Consider the following 18,470-nt stretch of genomic DNA (forward strand, 5'->3'; position numbering starts at 1 on the left):
ATATAATTTATGGGTAAAATATTAAAATACTGCTCCTACTGTGTTGTTACCATTCGTGTTGCCTGATCAGAACTTTTTGGGGGAAATTTTACAAATGTGCACATCTGCAAGGAGTTACATCTTCATTATTCTTTTTGCATCCTGAAGGCTTGGGATCTTCTGTAGTTCCAGACTGGCTTCACCCTACCTCATCTATTGCTGCAGATTAAGTAGATCAAAATAAGACCTGTGCAGGTTTCTAGATATGCCTTTAAGAATTTGGATTGTGGAAACTTCATGCTGGCCCCGTGGTTTTAAAAATGCTGAACATGAACTCCTGTTTGAGTCAAACCAGGCGTCTTTACTGCAGGTTTTTTCCATCTGTTCCCTCCTCCCTGTTGTTTTTCTGTGAACAAAAACATTCAATGCCCAGCAAAATATCAATACTAATAATGAAAATCTGTAATCTTCTCTGAACTTGTCGTAGTCTGACTCTCCCACAGATGAATGGACCGGTACAGCTGTCTGTGCCTCTTCGGCTCAAAGGATTAAGACAGATAAGAAAACGAACGGCCTTTTGCTTCCTGCTGTGATGTTTATTGGATGAGGGTGGCGAGGACCATAAACACTCAGGCCAAACTCTAGCTGGCCCGTCAGTGACTTCACCTGAACCCTTAAATATTTCAGCAGCTGCTATCACTTTAATGAGCCTATCTGTCACTGTGTTGCCATGGCCACTTTGAATTTCTCCTCTGTGAGCGCCACTGTCAGGCGAAGGTGATGATTGTTTCAGGATCAGAGAAATAAAACTAAACTGGATGTTACAACTACTACAAAAGGTGATTTTTAGAAGAGAACTGTACTGAAATGTGTTCCTCAAAATTGATGTAATCCACTCTGGAGTTTAAAACTCCTGTCGAACAGGAAATCTGGTCTTTAGTCTGAATAAAAGGTGTGTCCTACCTTCCAGCTATTTGTCCAGGCCACACCTTTGTGTATGAAACCCTCTGGGATGGCAGACAGCTGACAATACCAGAAACCAGACGAGAGAAAAAAAATGTACAAAAGCCCCAGTGGTGAGCATTTCTTTCTTCTCATTGTGCTTAGTCTCATCATTATGGGACTTAATGTCCTCGTTTGATTCTTCAAAAGCCAATCTCAGTTTTCATGTTTACCTGAGGAGTGTTGCTGGTTAAACCATTCTCATCCAGTAGGGAGGAGGTACATTTCCAGGTGTATCTGTGTACCATGATGATGAATAATTACACAAGTGCAACAGTTTGCAGCCGGCAGTGTGGGAAATGTGCCACGTGTTTTTGTAAAATTGGGTTTCTTGTAACAACTCCTGGCTATTATCTAATTAATTGTTCCTAATGATGAACCTTTGCTGCTAATGCAGAGGAAACGAGTTTGCAGCAGGCCCCAAACTGCCAGATCCATTATTAGAACAGCACTCAGCAAGTGTAAAGAAACCAGGCAAAGCTTTGAGCAGTGGTGCACTCTGTCTGGTAAATGAGTTGTAATAAAGAGGAGGAAAATCAATTTGGCTGTGGTACAACTTTTGATGAATTGTTTGCCTGGAAAATCCAGGCTGACTTTATTTATGCATTAATATAAATACATAAAGGCAGTCTGGCATTGTGATGACAGGAGACGATTTCAAAAAGGAGGGGCTAATGAATGCAGCTTGAACGAGAAAGAACCAATCGGCGTAACACGGATGTGACGCACAAACAAATCGACCTTGAAGTCCATGTAGTCCAAACAACAATGGCATGCAGCCGAGAAAGCGTCGCGGTGAATGATTACTGCCGTTTTTGTCACAAAAATCTGCGAATACATGGGGTACTCTCAAGTACAACACTTATTTTTGAAAAGGCTACGCAACAAAAGACTCCTTCCAAACGATTAGCGGTGTTAGGAATAACTTTAAGTCAGAGCCAAACCAAGTCGGTGCGTATGTGTAAAAGTTGCTTAAATTTACTCACGTTTGGAACGGGATTTTCCTCTGTACAAACAATGGCAAGAAGCCGAAAGTAACGAGCCATCCACTGCCTCCTCATCGTCGGAAACGTCAAGTGAAAAGAGGCAACGACTAACGCCATCCAAAACGCCAAGAGACCACAAAAAGATTCGCTTTGGCCCCTCCTCCTCCTCCTCCGGCATCATCTTTATGGGTAATCCAGGCGCTAAAGAGGACGCAGCATTAACTCCCGCCTCCCGTGCTATGATTGGTCGTACCAAACTGTCCCGGGAGGGAAACGCGATTCAATTCGCCCAATGCCAAACTGACTCTCCTGTATCTCCTAACATGGAGATAGATTACATGGAGATTCAGTTTGGATTTTCCAAGCTAACTAATTGTTATTTTGTGTTTTAGTGTGGACATTGATCACCTAATACCCAAAGACCCATAATTGGAGGAGCTCGCTATTGATGTCAGTCAATTTAAATTACTGCAACTTTGCTAACATAAGATGAGCGCTCTACAGTTTGGACAATAAAATCCAATTTTGATTTGGTAAAGTGTAAATCAAAGATGTTTCTTCTTTGATTTGCTGTTGATGCTGCCTTTCAAAAGAAATTATTTGACATCCAGATTGAAGGTAGAAATGAATCTAATGAATAATCCTCCACAACAGCACACTCAGACACTTACACTGGCATGTGTTAATATTGGCATTGTTTCAGAAATGTTAAATGTCCTCTTATGTAGTAAAAGAAAGTAGCAGACGGTCTGTGGGTGCAGCTGACTGCTACATGTTTTTTCTGTCCTACTTATCTCTGACTGTGGCGACGTGGAAGCAACAAATGAGTGTAATTATCAAATTGCCATAATTGTGTAATTGGATATTACCAAATCAGGAGATTCAAGTGAGCAAAGCATGGATCGTGATGAGACAGACGCACACAAACACTGCATGTAAACGTTCAGAACACGGCGAACAATTTCCGAACCAGTCCACAGATTCACACACACAAAGGAAGTGTTTTGGGCAGCCTGTGTTTTGACATGTCCTCTGCCACCCTTCCAATGTATTTCGGGTTATTTTGAGCAAGTAGAGCAGTGACTTCTGGGTAACTGTGGCCTCTTATTCTGTGTCACACGCTGACGGCAGGTACTGTAAATGAGACGGTAATGTAGGTCAGGGCTTTCAATAACAGGCCTTTTCTAGATTAGTGGGGAAAAAAAAGCACATTTTATTCCTTGAAAAACAAGCGTCTTTCTTTCAGTGTTAGATGGAAAATCGCATATTTCAGACGGATTGTGTGGAGTATTGCTCAGCCCCTGATGTGTTGTGTTGAGCTGGTAAATCCAAATCTTGACCTATTTGGCTGATACATGAAGACAGAAATTTACTGTAGCAAATGGAGCATATTTGATTGAAGTCATTGCTTGTGTATTGTTGTCTGAGAGGAGCTAATCACCGCTGAAGCTAATCTTTCCATTTGTTGTACCACTGATGACACAAAACAACCAAATCATCTGAATTTGGAAGCTTTTGTCAGTAACCTGTGAACACCAGTTACTGAGATGTACTTAGTTAAAGCTTACCGAGTAGGATAGAAAATTAACCGTAGGGGCAAAGCAACGATGATAAACAGTCAAACCAGACAATGTGAGGCAAAGCAGGGTGGTGGACAAGAACCTTTTCCTGGTTTACTGCATCTCTTTAGGCCTCCTCAAGCCTCAGGAAATAACGACTCCTAAATATTCCCTTGAGCAGTCAGTAAGTTAATATTTGTCAGTCACTGTTTGCACTCCTTCCCTGTCTCATGAACATGATCTGTTAGGAACAACTTGAGGGAACGGATTCCAATTCGGTGCAAACATTCATTTGGGTTCAATGACGAACTGACCAGAGTTTGTTTTTTAAAGACTAAAGGTCAAAGGTACCTGGGACCTTTATAACTGGTGTTTCTGGCCTTACCTCAGTTCATTCATGTGCCAAAATATTATCACATTTCACGTAAAAATCAGTTATGATAAAAAAGATTAGGTGATACCATTTTATATATGAAAGTTCAAAGGTCAGTGTCATGGCAATATCAAATTTTTCCACAAAAATGCATTTTCGGTCGTTATTCAGCACCAAAGCTTGAGATGGGTGTTAACTCTGGTCTGGCTAGTTGCACGGCAGTAATTCTACTTTAGTTCTAGCTTCCGTTTAAATTTCATAGTGTGTTGTTGCTCTGTCAGTTGATCAGTCGACTCCTGACTGAAATATCTATATACAGGGGATCCTCGACTTACGGCCCGATATAAGTTGATTTTTGCCGTAAGTCAGAACTCCATCAGAAGAGTCTGACTTGTGCTTGGGAGCCATAATAAAGGGCAAAAAGTTAGTGAATGTAGCACAATCCGAGGTAGCGTACAACCAGTAAACAAAACCATCTTATAGTGCTGCCAACTAGTTTCATGTAACCAGTTCTGACGTAACGACGAAATGCCGTAGGTCGAGGACGTTATTAACGGAGGACACCCTGTATGTGAAGTTGTGCCACCATGAGAGAATCAAATTTGACCCGTGCTGCATTAGTTTCTAACAAAATCCTGCAAAACTAATCCGTTAGCTTCAGCTGCGTTTGTGTTTTGTGCTAATTATCAGGCTAAATGCAAAACTAAAAGTTATGAAATTATGTTCACTGAAAAAAATTCCCTTCTCAAAACAAGAAAAAAAAACTTATTTCAAGGAACGTTTACCTTGAAATAAGTGGGGAAAAAAACTGCCAATAGAACAAGTGAAAATGGCTTGGTAATATTTCTTGAAATAAGACATGATATTTAGAATATCAAGATCTTAAAATTAGCTGGGAAAATGTATTTTAAACTATATTTTACCAGGATTGTCAAGCTTAGGTGTCTTATATTAAGCTAGACATGCTAATAAATAATGGTTTTTCATTAAAATACATTTTTGCTTTCATGTAACCTCCTAATTTGAGATGTTTTAACCTTCCTACTGTCTTCATTTATGGGCACCAAAAAATATTGTTTCCTCGTCTGAAAATAATCCAAAAATCAGCAAAAAAAATTCCCCAAATTTCTGAAAATTTGCAAAACCTTCAGGAAGAAAACTCCAATAATTCATTAAAAGTTTTATTTCAAAATAATTCCTCAAATTTAGCAAGAAAATTCTTGTAAATATTTTCAAAAAATGAGTAAAAATCTTCCAGAAAATCCTAAAAATATCTAAAGGGATTCCATATATATATATATATATATATATATATCAGTAAAATTTCTAATATTTTCTTTAAGAACATTCACATAAAAATCAACCAAAATGTTTTTTTATGTGAAGGTTAAGAAACATTAACATTTCTTTTTTTCTGCCAAAAAATGTTCAAAGGTTTTCTAAAAATGTTGAAAATGTGGACATCAGAAGTTTCACTGTGAAAGTATTTTTTCCCCACATTTTCAAACTTTAAAACGGGTCAATTTGACCTGCAGGACGACAGGAGAGTTAAACTTATTTTGAGTTTTCTTGTGAAATTCAACTCAAAACAAGATAATTTCAAGATTGTTTGACTTAACAACATATTTAAGATGCGTTGTCTTAAAACAAGTCCCTCCATCCTGCAGAAATGTCACTTGTTAAGTGAATTTCTCTTAAATCAAGTGTGATGAGACATTTTGACTAAAAATAAGACAATTGTTTATTAGCACGTTTGCATGCTTATGTTAGCATATAGCTCAAATTGTGACCTGTGCTTTCAGGTGAACGAATTTTATAATGGCAACTGATTTCTAAACTACCTCAAACATCTCTTATTCCATTTGTATACTGCAGTTTCTTCCACTTGATGGTACCATTATATCTGTTATGTGTCATTATTGGCTGTTATGTTGCCAGGGTGATTTGGCTGAGTCATTAATGTTTAATTAAATCCGTTCTAAGAAAGTGGAAAGAACCAAACTACATGCCAAATTTGTGTTATTTACTGCGGCCATTGGACATATGATTACACAGCACCATCATCACTCCTGTTATCGAATTAAATTTTACCAGCTGATGCCTCTCTGGCAGCCTGACAACCGCTTCCTAAAATCTGCCGTCCGCCGTTAAATAGCAAAAATAAGTCAAGTTCAGAGCAACAGAGAGCTGCATGAGGAGTGATAATTAATCACAAGGTTGCATTTCCTCCTGTCGACACATCAGAGTTCTGAACATGAAAGCGAACTTTAAAGTGCTCCCGTTGTTATTTGTATGCAAAGCGATAAGGTGGTTTTACACAAAGAAGTCTGCCAAATGCACGTAATGTGACGTTTGCGGAGTCCCGCTCTGTAATTTGCTTCTAAAATCTGCTGCAGGGGGAAAAAAACTGTGTGTCCTCGGCAAGACGCAAAACCAACCTGAGTGTTTGACTCATCTTTGGCACACACACACACACACGCACACGCACACTCACAGACACAGACAAATGCACATACACACAAGCACACTCACAGACAAACACACAAAGATGCACACAGATGCATAAACACACGCACACACAGGCATACATAGGCACTCATTGACACACACACACTCACAGACACACAAACACACACACATTTCTTTCCATCTGTCTCATTCTCCTTTTCTACACAATGTCACAATTTTAGACAATGTTGCGTATGTTTTCCAACATTTTGGAATAGTTACCAGCAGGATCCAGAACAGAGAGCAACGTCTAGCCTGAAGATTCAGTAATATGTTTGTAATATTCTACGCCAAGAGAGCTGTGTGTCTTGATTCCAGCGAGGGACAGTGCTGCTGTTCAGAAAGCACAGTTGTAACGTTGGTGAGCGGGTCTCTCTCAGCTGAGGAGGACGCCAGTTCCATCACGGCGCTAGTTGGAAGGGACAGTAGTGTTATTCTGGTGTGAGGGAGGAATCACGAGGATGTGATGGAGATTTTATTTCCTGCTGAAATATCACGTCGAGACATACGATTTCGGTTTAATCTTTGTTTTTTTTCTTACAAATGAGCACTCTTTGTTGTCATTTTTCTCCTCCTTTTCTGTAGACTTTCTCTCAGCTGTTTTTCCTTTTTCTCTCTCCCTCTCTTTTTCTTTTTTTTTTTTAACTCCCTCCCACTCCCTCCCTGTAACCTCCTCCTCTCCATCTCCATCCAAGTGGCGCTCGGAGCAGCTTACTCATGTCCAGTCACTTCCCACCATGCCTCGCCTCTTCACTCACTTCCTGCTGCTCTCCTGACATAATCTTCATTTCTCTTTGTTTGCGGCTACAGGACGAGAATGAGCTCCCTGTCTGTTTAGCGACCTGTTGAAGATGGTTCAAGGAAGGTAAGAAACCCCACCAACACACACGCACGTGCACACACAATCTGACACACACACACACTGCTTTCACATTCCTTCACAAGAATCCAACCAGCCGGCACGCTCTCCTAACTGAAAGCAGATGGTGAATGTTTGACTGGGTGCCTTGTTTTGCCTGCGCATGGTGGGGATGTTTGTGTGGTACTGGGGCAGAGGGGATTCAAAAAAATGAGGGTGAGCTGTGATTGGTTGACAGGCACGTTCAGGGGCAGGAGCTTGATGTAATTTGCCGTTGTTGTCTGCAGCTGCTGGGGGTTTTACAGTTGATCCCCCGCGGTGACGGAGTCCGTATCGTCCTGTGTAATGTGAGAGTTTAACCCCGTCCTCCGCTGTGGTGGTATTTGGAACAGGGGCACTGTGTCGGCTCATTGTTTGTTGTAGCCTCGCTGGTGGCGGGATTCTGTCAGTCAGCCGGCTCAGACTGATATATCTGAACACCAGCTGGACGGATTGTCATGGAATTTGTCTGTGCTTTCCCAGATGATGAATCCTAAAGATCTGCCACCATCATGAGGTCGACATCTGCAAGTTTTGAGTGAAATGTACGTCGACAAGTATTGGATAGATTATTTTCATTGTCTTCTAATGCGGCAGTTATTTTCTTCATTAATTGATTAGTTATATGCTCTTTAAAATGTGAAATGTTTCCCAAAGTCTAGTATGACGTCTTTAAATGACCCGAAGGGATTCAGTTTACTGTTATAGAAAGGTGAAGACAACTATCACCAGCAGCATAGTTTCAACTATAATAACAAGAAAAGCACTCAGAGTACAGTACTCTGCCAAGGCTGTTTGGCATTGTCAGAAATGCAGCATTCGTTTAGTCTTTATTGATCTATTATGTTATTGATATCTATTGAATGTCTGTAAAGACTGAACTGTCCTAAGTTGAATGTGGTATGTGTCTGCTTAGCCTCATCATATCAGCATTGTCATTGAATAAAAATGAATGTCCTGATGTTAGTGTTTGGCATTCGACATAAGTTTCATTGATAATTTACTGTTGTTGCTGTCTGTTATTGTTTATTTGCTAAAATAGATATTTAACTCCAAGCTCTGCTGCGCCATGACTACACACACTTGTAGATTGTTCAAGAATTTATATGGAAGCAAAATAATAGTGAGCAAATTAAGATTCATTTTCAAAGGTAATGTATTTGCAATTTCCCCTTGTGGGACTAATAAAGGATATTCTGTTCTATTCTATTTGGTTCAGGCTGCAAGGAAGGAAATTGATCAGAATAATTTAACCTTTAACCTGCACTACTGTTCAAATGTTTTGAGTCACTTAGAAATGTCCTTATTTTTTAAATAAAAGCTGTTTTTTTTGTCGATGAAGATAACATCAAATAAATCAGAACTACAATCTAGACAATGTGGTAGATGACTATTCTAGCTGGAAACTTCTGATTTTTAATGGAATATCTCCTTAACGGTACAGAGGAACATTTCCAGCAACCATCACTCCTGTGTTCTAATGCTACATTGTGTTAGCTGATGGTGTTGAAAGGCTAACTGATGATTAGAAAACCCTTGTGCAATTGTGTTAGCACATGAATAAAAGTGTGAGTTTTAATGAAAAACACGAAAGTGTCTGGGCGACCCCAAACTTTTGAACGATGGTGTAAGAGCTCCTGTGTCTGTCAGATGGAATTTTAATCTGCAGAGATTGTGTGTCAGGACAACAACCACAAACTGATGCTTTAATGCGAACATTTATTCTTTTTTTTTTTTTTGCACTTTTAATTCTGTATTATTTTTAAAGGTGTACTCTCAACAATGCGTCGTCACTATAGCTGAACAATATGTAAAAATAATCTTATATTACAATTATTTTGACTGGTACTGCATGCACTTCAGATATTTGTTTCTGTAAATGCTAATTTTTGCAACTCTTTCCTACTGAAATGAATAGAAGAACTACATGATTTTTGCTGCGGTATGCACCAAACTAGCATGTTGTAGTGATGGTAGTGATTCATAGATCAAAGCTGTAGAACACCACTGATTTGTTGTTACACATTTTTAATTTATCAAAATAAATGTGCATCTAGTTATTTTGTCAATATTTCTACTGCTCAGCCTTGTCTTCTGTTTGCTGGTGTTGTGTGTCATACTTGAAAACAACAGATTTTCATACTCGGTGTCGCATCCACAGGAAACATCAGGAGTTAAGTCACATCCTGACATCCTCTCTCTTCCAGGGCAGGCCTGTTTCTGGAAACATGCAAAGTGTGGCAGAGATTTATCCGCGATATTGTTTGGATTCCATAGCAGCTCGTACTGTATGTTCCTGTTTGAAACGGCACCACGCTCCCTCTGTTCGCTGTGTTGTTTCGGCGGAACCAATCTTTCCAGTCCTCTCCCAGGGAAACAACAAATTATTTCCTTTCTAGGGAAAAAGTGGGCATCCTCCAAAATTCCATGGTGGCTGTGTGAGTGTTGGATCTGCTTCTGCAAAGCTGCCCTCAAGCTATTTTCAAACTGCAGTAACACTTTTTTTTCATTCAATCAAGCAATGTGAGTGATGCAGACTTTAGCTTGCCTGAAGATGTTGTAAGTGTGATGCGTCTCATCCGGGAATAAAAACAGCACATATCCAAATCATGTCTGATCTACAAAACTCCTCTTTGTTTCCCCTCCTCGTTCCCCACACTCGGCCAAAGCGGTTCACACCCAGTTGCTGTTCGCCTTCTGATGTCAAAAAATGTTTCTATAATGTGAGTGATGTCAGGGGGCTGCAGGAATCCACTGTGGGCGTCTGAGGTATTCCAAAAGCAATGTGACAGCTCAGTCCGAAGTCCAGAGAGCAACGGTCTGCTCTGAAGCATGATGCGCCTCTTTCTCTCCTCTACTGAGTCATCTGACTTGGCCTGTTATTGTTCTCTCGCCTGCATGCCTGTCATAGCTGCTGCCCGGCCAGGCAGAGGCAGAAAGGCAGAGCAGCTTGCAGTAATCATATCGTTGCATCTGTGCTGCTATTTTATGAAGCAACCTTTTGTGGTTCTGTGTGTGATGACGTACTGCCTCTGCTTCTTTTTCTGACTCCTCAGGTCCTGTGTGATTACTCCTCTGCCTGTGGTTATGGTTGCACCCAGCGAGCAGTCAGGAATGTCCTCCATCTCCTGCCTATGACATGGTTTAACCCACGAATGATCCGGTCACCATGATGGCCTCTATGGTTGCCAATGGAAACCGAGACGAGCAGTCTCTGGTCCTGAAAGGGGTGGACCCGGAGACCTGCATGATTGTGTTCAAGAACCACTGGGCTCAGGTAAACACAGCATCAACAGACCCTCAGTTTAAAGGTCCCACATTGTAGATTTTTCATAAATTGTATTTTGTGGTTTTTATAAAGTTGTAGGTGTAAAATAAAACCCGGGAAGATATGGAGATGTTTACTTCTTCCATTCCTCTGGTTGACTGTCCAAACTGTCGGCCACATAGAGAACCAGGAACAACTTGTTGCTTTTCAGACCTAAACAACGTAGCATGCAGGGGCTATACAGATATGGTGAAATTAACCCTCTTTGCACTATTTTGAGCTGGAAACTAAAGGCACACTGTGGGGACATGTGAGACTGTTGTTGAAAATGGGTACAATATGCGACCTTTAAAGGAACAGATTGACAATTTAGGAATTTTTCTCACAGCTTGTTGACTTTCGTCAGGATTGATGCTACTGCCGGGAATGTTCCTTAAGCACAGAGCTGAAGCTGTGTGGCAGTTATCTTAGTGAAGGATAACTGCTTAAAACAGCTTGTCTTGTTCTCTGAGTTGACACAATATGCCTAGAAGTCCTCTGAAGTAGTTTGTTTAATCTGCACACATAAAAATGTAAAATGACAGGTTGTGGGATGGGACTTGATTATTAACCGTTTATTTAGGCTGCATTCCAACAGGAGTGCTGCAGTAACCTTCAAAAAGTACACACTGTTGCATGCAGTGTGCATACAATCAGGAGATACCACAACATCATAATATTGCACCTTAAAACTTGACCGTCCTGTGCGACAACATAACATACTCTACCGTTCAAAAGTTTGGGGTCACCCAGACAATTTCATATTTTCCATGAAAACTCACACTTGTTTTCATGTGCTAGCATACTTGGACAGGGGTTTTCTAATCATCAATGAGCCTTTCAGCACCATTAGCTAACACAATGTAGCATTAGAACACAGGAGTGATGGTTGCTAGAAATGTTCTTCTGTACCCCTCTGGAGATATTTCATTAAAGGTAGTGTCTACAGATACGGACCCGTACCCATAGCCTGTGGCCTACGGATACGGCACTTTCCCTTATCATAAATATTAATGAGCCGTCTTGGTAATCCGAGTTATGAAGGCGCTTCCGTGATTCGAGGTGAATCTGCGTGCCGAGCCTGTCATGTCACTCATCTGCTGTTCTCTTTTCTATCATGCATAATGTCTTATAAATATCATTATCTGACTTTTTCACGGACACCGATTTGGGGGTTGAAATCAGCACTACTATTAAAAATAGCAAAACTTTTTATTCACGTGACCCTGTTCTAATAAAGCACAAGCAGCAAACAAAACAAATGGCGGAACTAACAGCCAGCAAACTGCAAGTATTTTTTTTACCTTCAAAAGTAGCGACAGACTATTACATATTAACAACCTAAACAAAACCCTGACGTATTTTCTACGTCTGTCAACACAGACACTGTCACAGTCACTTTAATGTTAGCAGACTCTGTTGAATGGCTAATTTACATCACCACAAACAAATCTCACAATATCACAGTAAATCGAGTTTGTGGGTTTTTTTAATTCATGCCGAATTAAAGAGCTGCTCCTCACCATTCACGAGTGTTTGTTTCATATTCGACATCCTTAACTTTATCTTGTAAATTAGCGTCCGAAATTAAATGGGAACATTTGCAATGGAGTTCGTCAGCCGCTTCCACCACTGAACGCGGTAAACTAATTAATAGGAACTGGACTTCAAACAATTTAGACACGGTGTCTAAAAGCGTAAAAACTACATTGTCTACGTAAAGTGTGAGAGAAGACGGTGTATTTTTGGTTAAATTATACAATGTTCGCCGTCAAAGTCATTCATATAAACTGCCTGTAATGTGCAGCAAATAGTAGTTAACCAGCGCCAGCTCTTCAGTGACCTTAACGGGTTCGTACCTCAAGTACAGATGCTACGGGTACGGGTCCGTACCTCTAGTACAGATGCTACGGGTACGGGTCTGTACCTCTAGTACAGATGCTACGGTTACGGGTCCGTACCTCTAGTACAGATGCTACGGGTACGGGTCCGTACCCGTAGCATCAACCTTCATTAAAAATCAGCCGTTTCCTGCTAGAATAGTCATTTACCAAATTAACAATGTCCAGACTGTATTTCTGATTAATTGAATGTCATCTTCATTGAAAAAAAGTCTTTTCTTTCAAAAGTAAGGACGTTTCTAAGTGACTCCAAACTTTTGAACGGTAGTTTGTATGATCTGTCTTCTGCTGTGCAAATTATTGTGGGTCAGAATGGTCTTTAAAGCATGCTGGCTTGAAAACTGCAAAATGAGACTGGATGCAGTTGGACATTCTGCTATTTTTGGCATACTGCATTAGACATACTATGTACTAGACATCCTAAATCTTTCTCTGGCGTACTAAATAGTATAGTAGCATAGTAATTGAAATGTATTTTTAGCACTCGTGTGCATCGTCTCCATTGGTTTTCATTGACAACTCTGACTTCTATGCAACTCCACAGGAAACTTTTCACAGATTAAACTAAAGAGACAGAATGTGTTAATTATAGAGACTTTACTGTTTGTAGTGGTACATTTGGCCTTAAGTCAGAGCAAGACTGGCTGTTTGCAGTCATAATGCTAAGCTAATCACCTTTATTCTCCAGCTTAATGCACAGACATGAGAGCAGTGTTAATCTTCTCATGGGTCTTGGCATGAATGTAAACAATCAGATTTTCCCAAACCAGATCGAGTAGTTTGAGATTTGCACGCTTCACACAAAACCCTCACAAGAAGCAAGCAGTTGAAAGTTCTTCTTTCCAGTCCAAGTAATCGTCTGATTACTTTACGTGTTTATTTTGCGACCACCTGATAGTTCAGACCCTCAGTGTGGTTTGAATTATGTCCAAGATTTCTCAAACCTGCATCAACAAACGCAGTCAGCACAGGTTTGTTCATAAAGACACGCTCTGCTTTAAACGCTGACAGCAGAAAGTGACTCCTGCGCTGTCCCAGCAACAGTAAACTGCAGTGTGGTCGGGGCCAGTGGAATCTTGGCAGCGTGAAGCTGAATGTCTCAGACTCTTGGCTCTTTTGCGGCAGCTTGTGTCCCTGTTCACCCCGGTGGGACCCGGCAGCCGGCTAATCCTGCTCCTCCCACACCGACACGAACAAACTCCACAAGCACCGACCTCAGCGCGACACTGTCCAGACCTCGAGGAGGTAGAGGAGTAACTAAGTGTCGTCTGCATTTAAAGCACAGTAGTGATTGTCAGTGTGGGGTCTGACCCTGAGTCGGTCTAAATTAAGCAGAATTCCACTGTGGTTTCATTAACGTCAACAGCAGGCGCGCTTGTACGGATTAGTTGTGTGATTTAGTTGGAAGCACTGTGGTTTCAGATGCGGGTGCAGGCTTCACTCTAAGCCTTTTGTATTCCAGCTCTGCTCAGAAATGTCTTAGTTGGAGGTTTGACCCTCAATGTATATGATTATGCAGAGTTTTACACCAGAGAGGAAACTTTCAAGTTCATCTTCTAAAGAGTCTTTTTTAAAAACTAACATGTACATCCAAGCATGAATTATGCATTTATTTATAAGCCTCTTGTGATCCAATATGCAAGTTAGACACAATTGGTGTGATATCGGTGTGCTTTAGTGTGATACAAAAGTTTTTAATGAAGTAGCAAATATATTGTATACAGCAGTTTAAACTTTGCAGGATTACAGATTTTGGATTTTTCAATTAAGTAAGAGTAAGAGAGTAAGAATAAATAGATGTAATTTAAACATTGCTAGTAAGATCATAGAAAAACAGCATCATATGAAAATTATTTCAGAGTGTTTTTATGTTCCAAAAAGTGTGGAGGAGTTCTTTAATTGTTTATTTTATCATTAGGAAACTGATATTAAACAGCCCATATTCAGGTTTGGGGGTCTACCTTTCCTTTATTCTGTTCTCAAGCTTTTTGTGTGCATGTAAAAGTTCAACAATTTTGCAAAACCCAAAATTTACACCAAAGGAAGTTATTCTCTCTCAAAGAAAACACCCTTACCTGCCTGAAGTGTATCATTTGAGCTCCAGATTTTTCTTCTGTTGCTTATTTTCATCACCATGTACCACATTTACATCACACCTGGTTGTCAGACAACACACTGAAACTACGAATAAGCAGCTTCTTTGAACATATGTGTGTATGTATGTAGACACAAACACATGCACCCATTGGAAGCCTTCTCCTTGTATTGCTTTTCAACATTGAATCATGTTTAATTTAATTTGTCTGTCTTTTTATGTTAGTTCTTGTCAAAACGTGAAATGTAATTGACTATGATTCAATGCTGAGAAGCTATAAAAGTATAATAACAAATTTTTCTCGGCACTGTACTTCTACCTGTACTTTTATATCTGGGAGTGTTTTCAGACTCGCGGTGACAAGAAGTGCTGCCCCAATGCACAGTATGAGAAAAATAATGTGTTTTTTAAATATTATATCATGCATTCATTTACAAGCATACCCCAAAAAATGAAACTGTCAACTTATAAATGTGCTTATTATGGACTCTTTGATAAAACACATTCAGCTACAATGAAATATCCCTAAACACTCTGTGTAAATGACTTTCTAAGCATTAAATAGCAGACAGACTAGCTGCAGAACATAATGTAGCAGTTCAAAGCTTCACAGGCCGATGTTTCCTTGAGGAGCTGGTTGAGATCAAAAACAGAGCGAGAAAAGAATTAATGTTTGATGGATATCTAGTAGATGTTTATTATTGATCCTAAAAAAGAGTGTTTTGACCACCACTCCTTAAACCAAAACCAGAAAGCAGTTTGCTTCATTTTATTTAGAACGTGTGAATAACTGGATTAAGATGCATTTTCTGGCTTCACATTGTTTTGCCACATGAGAGCTTAAAGTTTGTTTTTGACACATGCATAAACTCCAGTCTGGTAAGGAGCATTTAAAGGTTTAATATTTCTCCTCTATCAAAATCTAAAGGCTATTATTTAGTTTTTAGGTTTCTGTTGGTTTGAAATAAACAGCAGTTGTTTAAAGTGTAGAAACATCAATCTAAATACAGCTAATAGTGAACAATATGAGCGCATACTTCAAGATCCATATGGCAAGTTTTCACCAGCCATCTGCTTGGTTTTACTTTTTCCCATCAAATTACGACAGAAGTTGTTGTAATCAAAAAAAATACAGGGTTTGTCTGGTTCCAGCTACTGACTATGAACAGAAAAAATGAGGAGAACTCCCTGTTTCAGATTAAAGCTTGTTTGGCTTTAGGCAAACTGGCAGCAAAATTCCACTCCTGCAGAGTCTTATTTCCATGCTTAGTTAATCGGTAGCCCGATAAGAGTGCTCTTGACTTTGGTTTCAGTTCGGAAAACCTTGAAATCAGAGCAACACATTGTAAGTAATATTGGACTCGTCCTTCCGGAAGAAGCTCTGCCTGTTTCGGGGTTGCAGGATTAGGTTTACGTTCATTTGCTGGGTCTTATCTGCTGCTCTCCAGGCCTCACAGAACTCACTGTGTTTGTTGTGACACACTCTGTGATCTGTCAGCTGTCGCCAGCAATCTTCAGCTGGAGTGTGTGTAGTGTGGACAGTGTGCTGCCTGTTGCTCTCTCAGATTCATCCCATCCACAGTGAACGTCACGTGACCCCCTAATAAATCTTTGTTTTATGAATCTGCTTCTGTTCAGTGGCTTTAGGCTTTTATGAGGAAACATTTCCGTATTGGCTTTAATTTTCCATCAATAAAAATCAGAGTAGATGAGTCAGATGAGGGGGTTGGGGCATTTGTAACTGAAATAAAAGCGCAGACATGCAAGTGTGACAAGATTGCTAACTTGTTTGTATTTAACTGTTAAAATTTGAAATTCAGAGCACTGCCTGAATCTGACACCGTATATGTCACTGTGTATTCTTAAGGCTTAAGATGTGTGTCAAAACACATCCAGAGTTTGTACATTACAGGTAGATTAAAGTCACAGATTTAGGGTTTCAGTGCAATGTTTAAAATGAAGTTCAATGCCCCGAAGTTTTGGATTGTCATTATGCTTCTATATTCATAGATATTATGCTTTTCAAAATGGTTTTTATGATGCTACTTTAACTTCAGAGGTAGTTTTTCACTCTTATTTTTTCCTGGAAAGATTTACTGAGAGCTCCTCTTAGATTTACACACATCCAGATGCTGCTCAGTAAAACCACAGCTGGATCATTCAGAGCAGCCGTGTGGGAGCTAAAGGTAGCACACTGGAAGTGCTGAGGCGATCGATTTGAAACTGTTCAGCGTTTCGTCTTCGTGTGGACGGGGCCTCATGTACATATAACCTGACCAGTTCATACCCACTCTCTCTTAGGAAGACATGAAGCCTGCAGCTGCCATTATGAAGATTTACAATCGGGAAAGTTTCCAAGTCGGATATTGAAGCCTTAATTGCTGCAGTATCTAACATGTTGAAGAATACACACCATTTGCCATCTGTTAATCTTGTGTTGAGTTGTGCATGGTTGTGAAGGCTGTCCATGCATCTCATGGAGTTAGCGTAATGCTGTATGTCTGGCTTTTGCTGCTCACCACTTGCCCTGTTATCATGGTGCACAGATGCAGGAACCACTACAATGAGACGGACCTCACGGACAGATTGTGTGTCAGAATGGTCTGGCATCTCAGGCATGTGACTCATCTCTGTGAATGAAGCTATTTCATGGTCACTTTGAGCATTAAGTGCCTCAAGGCTTCTACGCCAGTAACTCCTGCTACTGTAAAAAAAAGGAGTAAAAAGAGTAAAGTCTGGTGATTAGAAGAGGAAAATTACAGCTTATAATGTTAAAAAAAACATACATATCTTCAAAGATGACTCCCACACAAAATAATGTTATCATTGCAACATCTAGGGGTCAATTATTGTTTAAAAAATGCGGTAGGAAATATTTTTCTGATTTATGACAGTGACACATATACTGTAAATATACTGCAGTGGGTCACTTGAAGGAATTCTAACCTTGTTAAAAACAAAGCTTTTATTGTGGAGGTCACATCTATAAACCATGAATTTTCAAGCTTCACTTCAAAGATGACTCGATCACAAGTTTAGATTATCCTTGCAACACCGAGGAGCCAATTTATGTGAAAAAACAAACAAACACAAAAACTGTGTGGCAAGAAACATTTTTCTGATTTGTCATATCACAGTGGCACATACACTACTGTTCAAAAGCCTGGGATCACTTAGAAATGTCCTTATTTTTGATGGAAAAGTAGTTTGTTTTTTTTCCAATGAAGATGACATTAAATTAATTAGAAACAGAAAAGCCATCACTGCTGTGTTCTAATGCTACATTGTGTTAGCTAATGGTGCTAAAAGGCTAATTGATTTTTTTTTTTTAAAAAAACCTTGTGCAATTATGATAGCACATGCATAAAAGTGTGAGTTTTCATTGAAAAATTGACCCCAAACATTTGAACAGTATTGTATAAATATGTCATTGGCTCACTGGAATTCTAACACTATTAAAACACAGCTTTTATTGTGAAGGTCAGATCTACAAACCATGAGTTTTCCAACTTTACTAAAACACTTGTAATTTGACCCTACCTTCATCTGACCAACCAGTCTTACTCCATGTATTGTTGTGCCAGCACTCGTAACTAAACCATCTGTAGAACTCGTCGGGGAACTAAAAACAAAAACTTGTGTTGTTTGTCAGCCACAGCCCAGTTCTTGCTCACATTTGTCCCAATGAATTTTTCATGTTCTAAGAAATATCCAGACTCACTGCTCAGCACTGTCAGATCTGTTGTATTCTAGCAGCATTGCAAATAAAAGTCTGTGCATTCCCACTTTAATCATTCTCATCCCCGTTTCCAACCGTCTTTCATAGCGCCTATATCATGCTAGAGTGCCATTCCTCCAGATG

At 39.8% G+C, this 18,470-nt stretch overlaps 1 protein-coding gene across 2 annotated transcripts in view; it reads left to right on the plus strand.

Moving 5' to 3' along the window:
- Window positions 1-18,470, plus strand: part of fhip1aa (FHF complex subunit HOOK interacting protein 1Aa) — a 48,852-nt gene that overhangs the window by 13,432 nt on the left and 16,950 nt on the right. The window contains exons 2-3 of one of the 2 annotated variants that reach the window (XM_051945538.1): window positions 7,218-7,272; window positions 10,362-10,582. In XM_051945538.1, the coding sequence (XP_051801498.1) occupies window positions 10,475-10,582 (108 nt within the window). In that variant the 5' untranslated portion in view covers window positions 7,218-7,272; window positions 10,362-10,474. Of the gene's footprint in view, window positions 1-6,386; window positions 7,273-10,361; window positions 10,583-18,470 lie in introns of those variants that run through there. The other variant, XM_051945537.1, reaches the window with a different exon arrangement.

This window comes from Acanthochromis polyacanthus, chromosome 3 (genome assembly GCF_021347895.1).
Source record: "Acanthochromis polyacanthus isolate Apoly-LR-REF ecotype Palm Island chromosome 3, KAUST_Apoly_ChrSc, whole genome shotgun sequence".
NCBI classification, from domain to species: domain Eukaryota; kingdom Metazoa; phylum Chordata; class Actinopteri; family Pomacentridae; genus Acanthochromis; species Acanthochromis polyacanthus.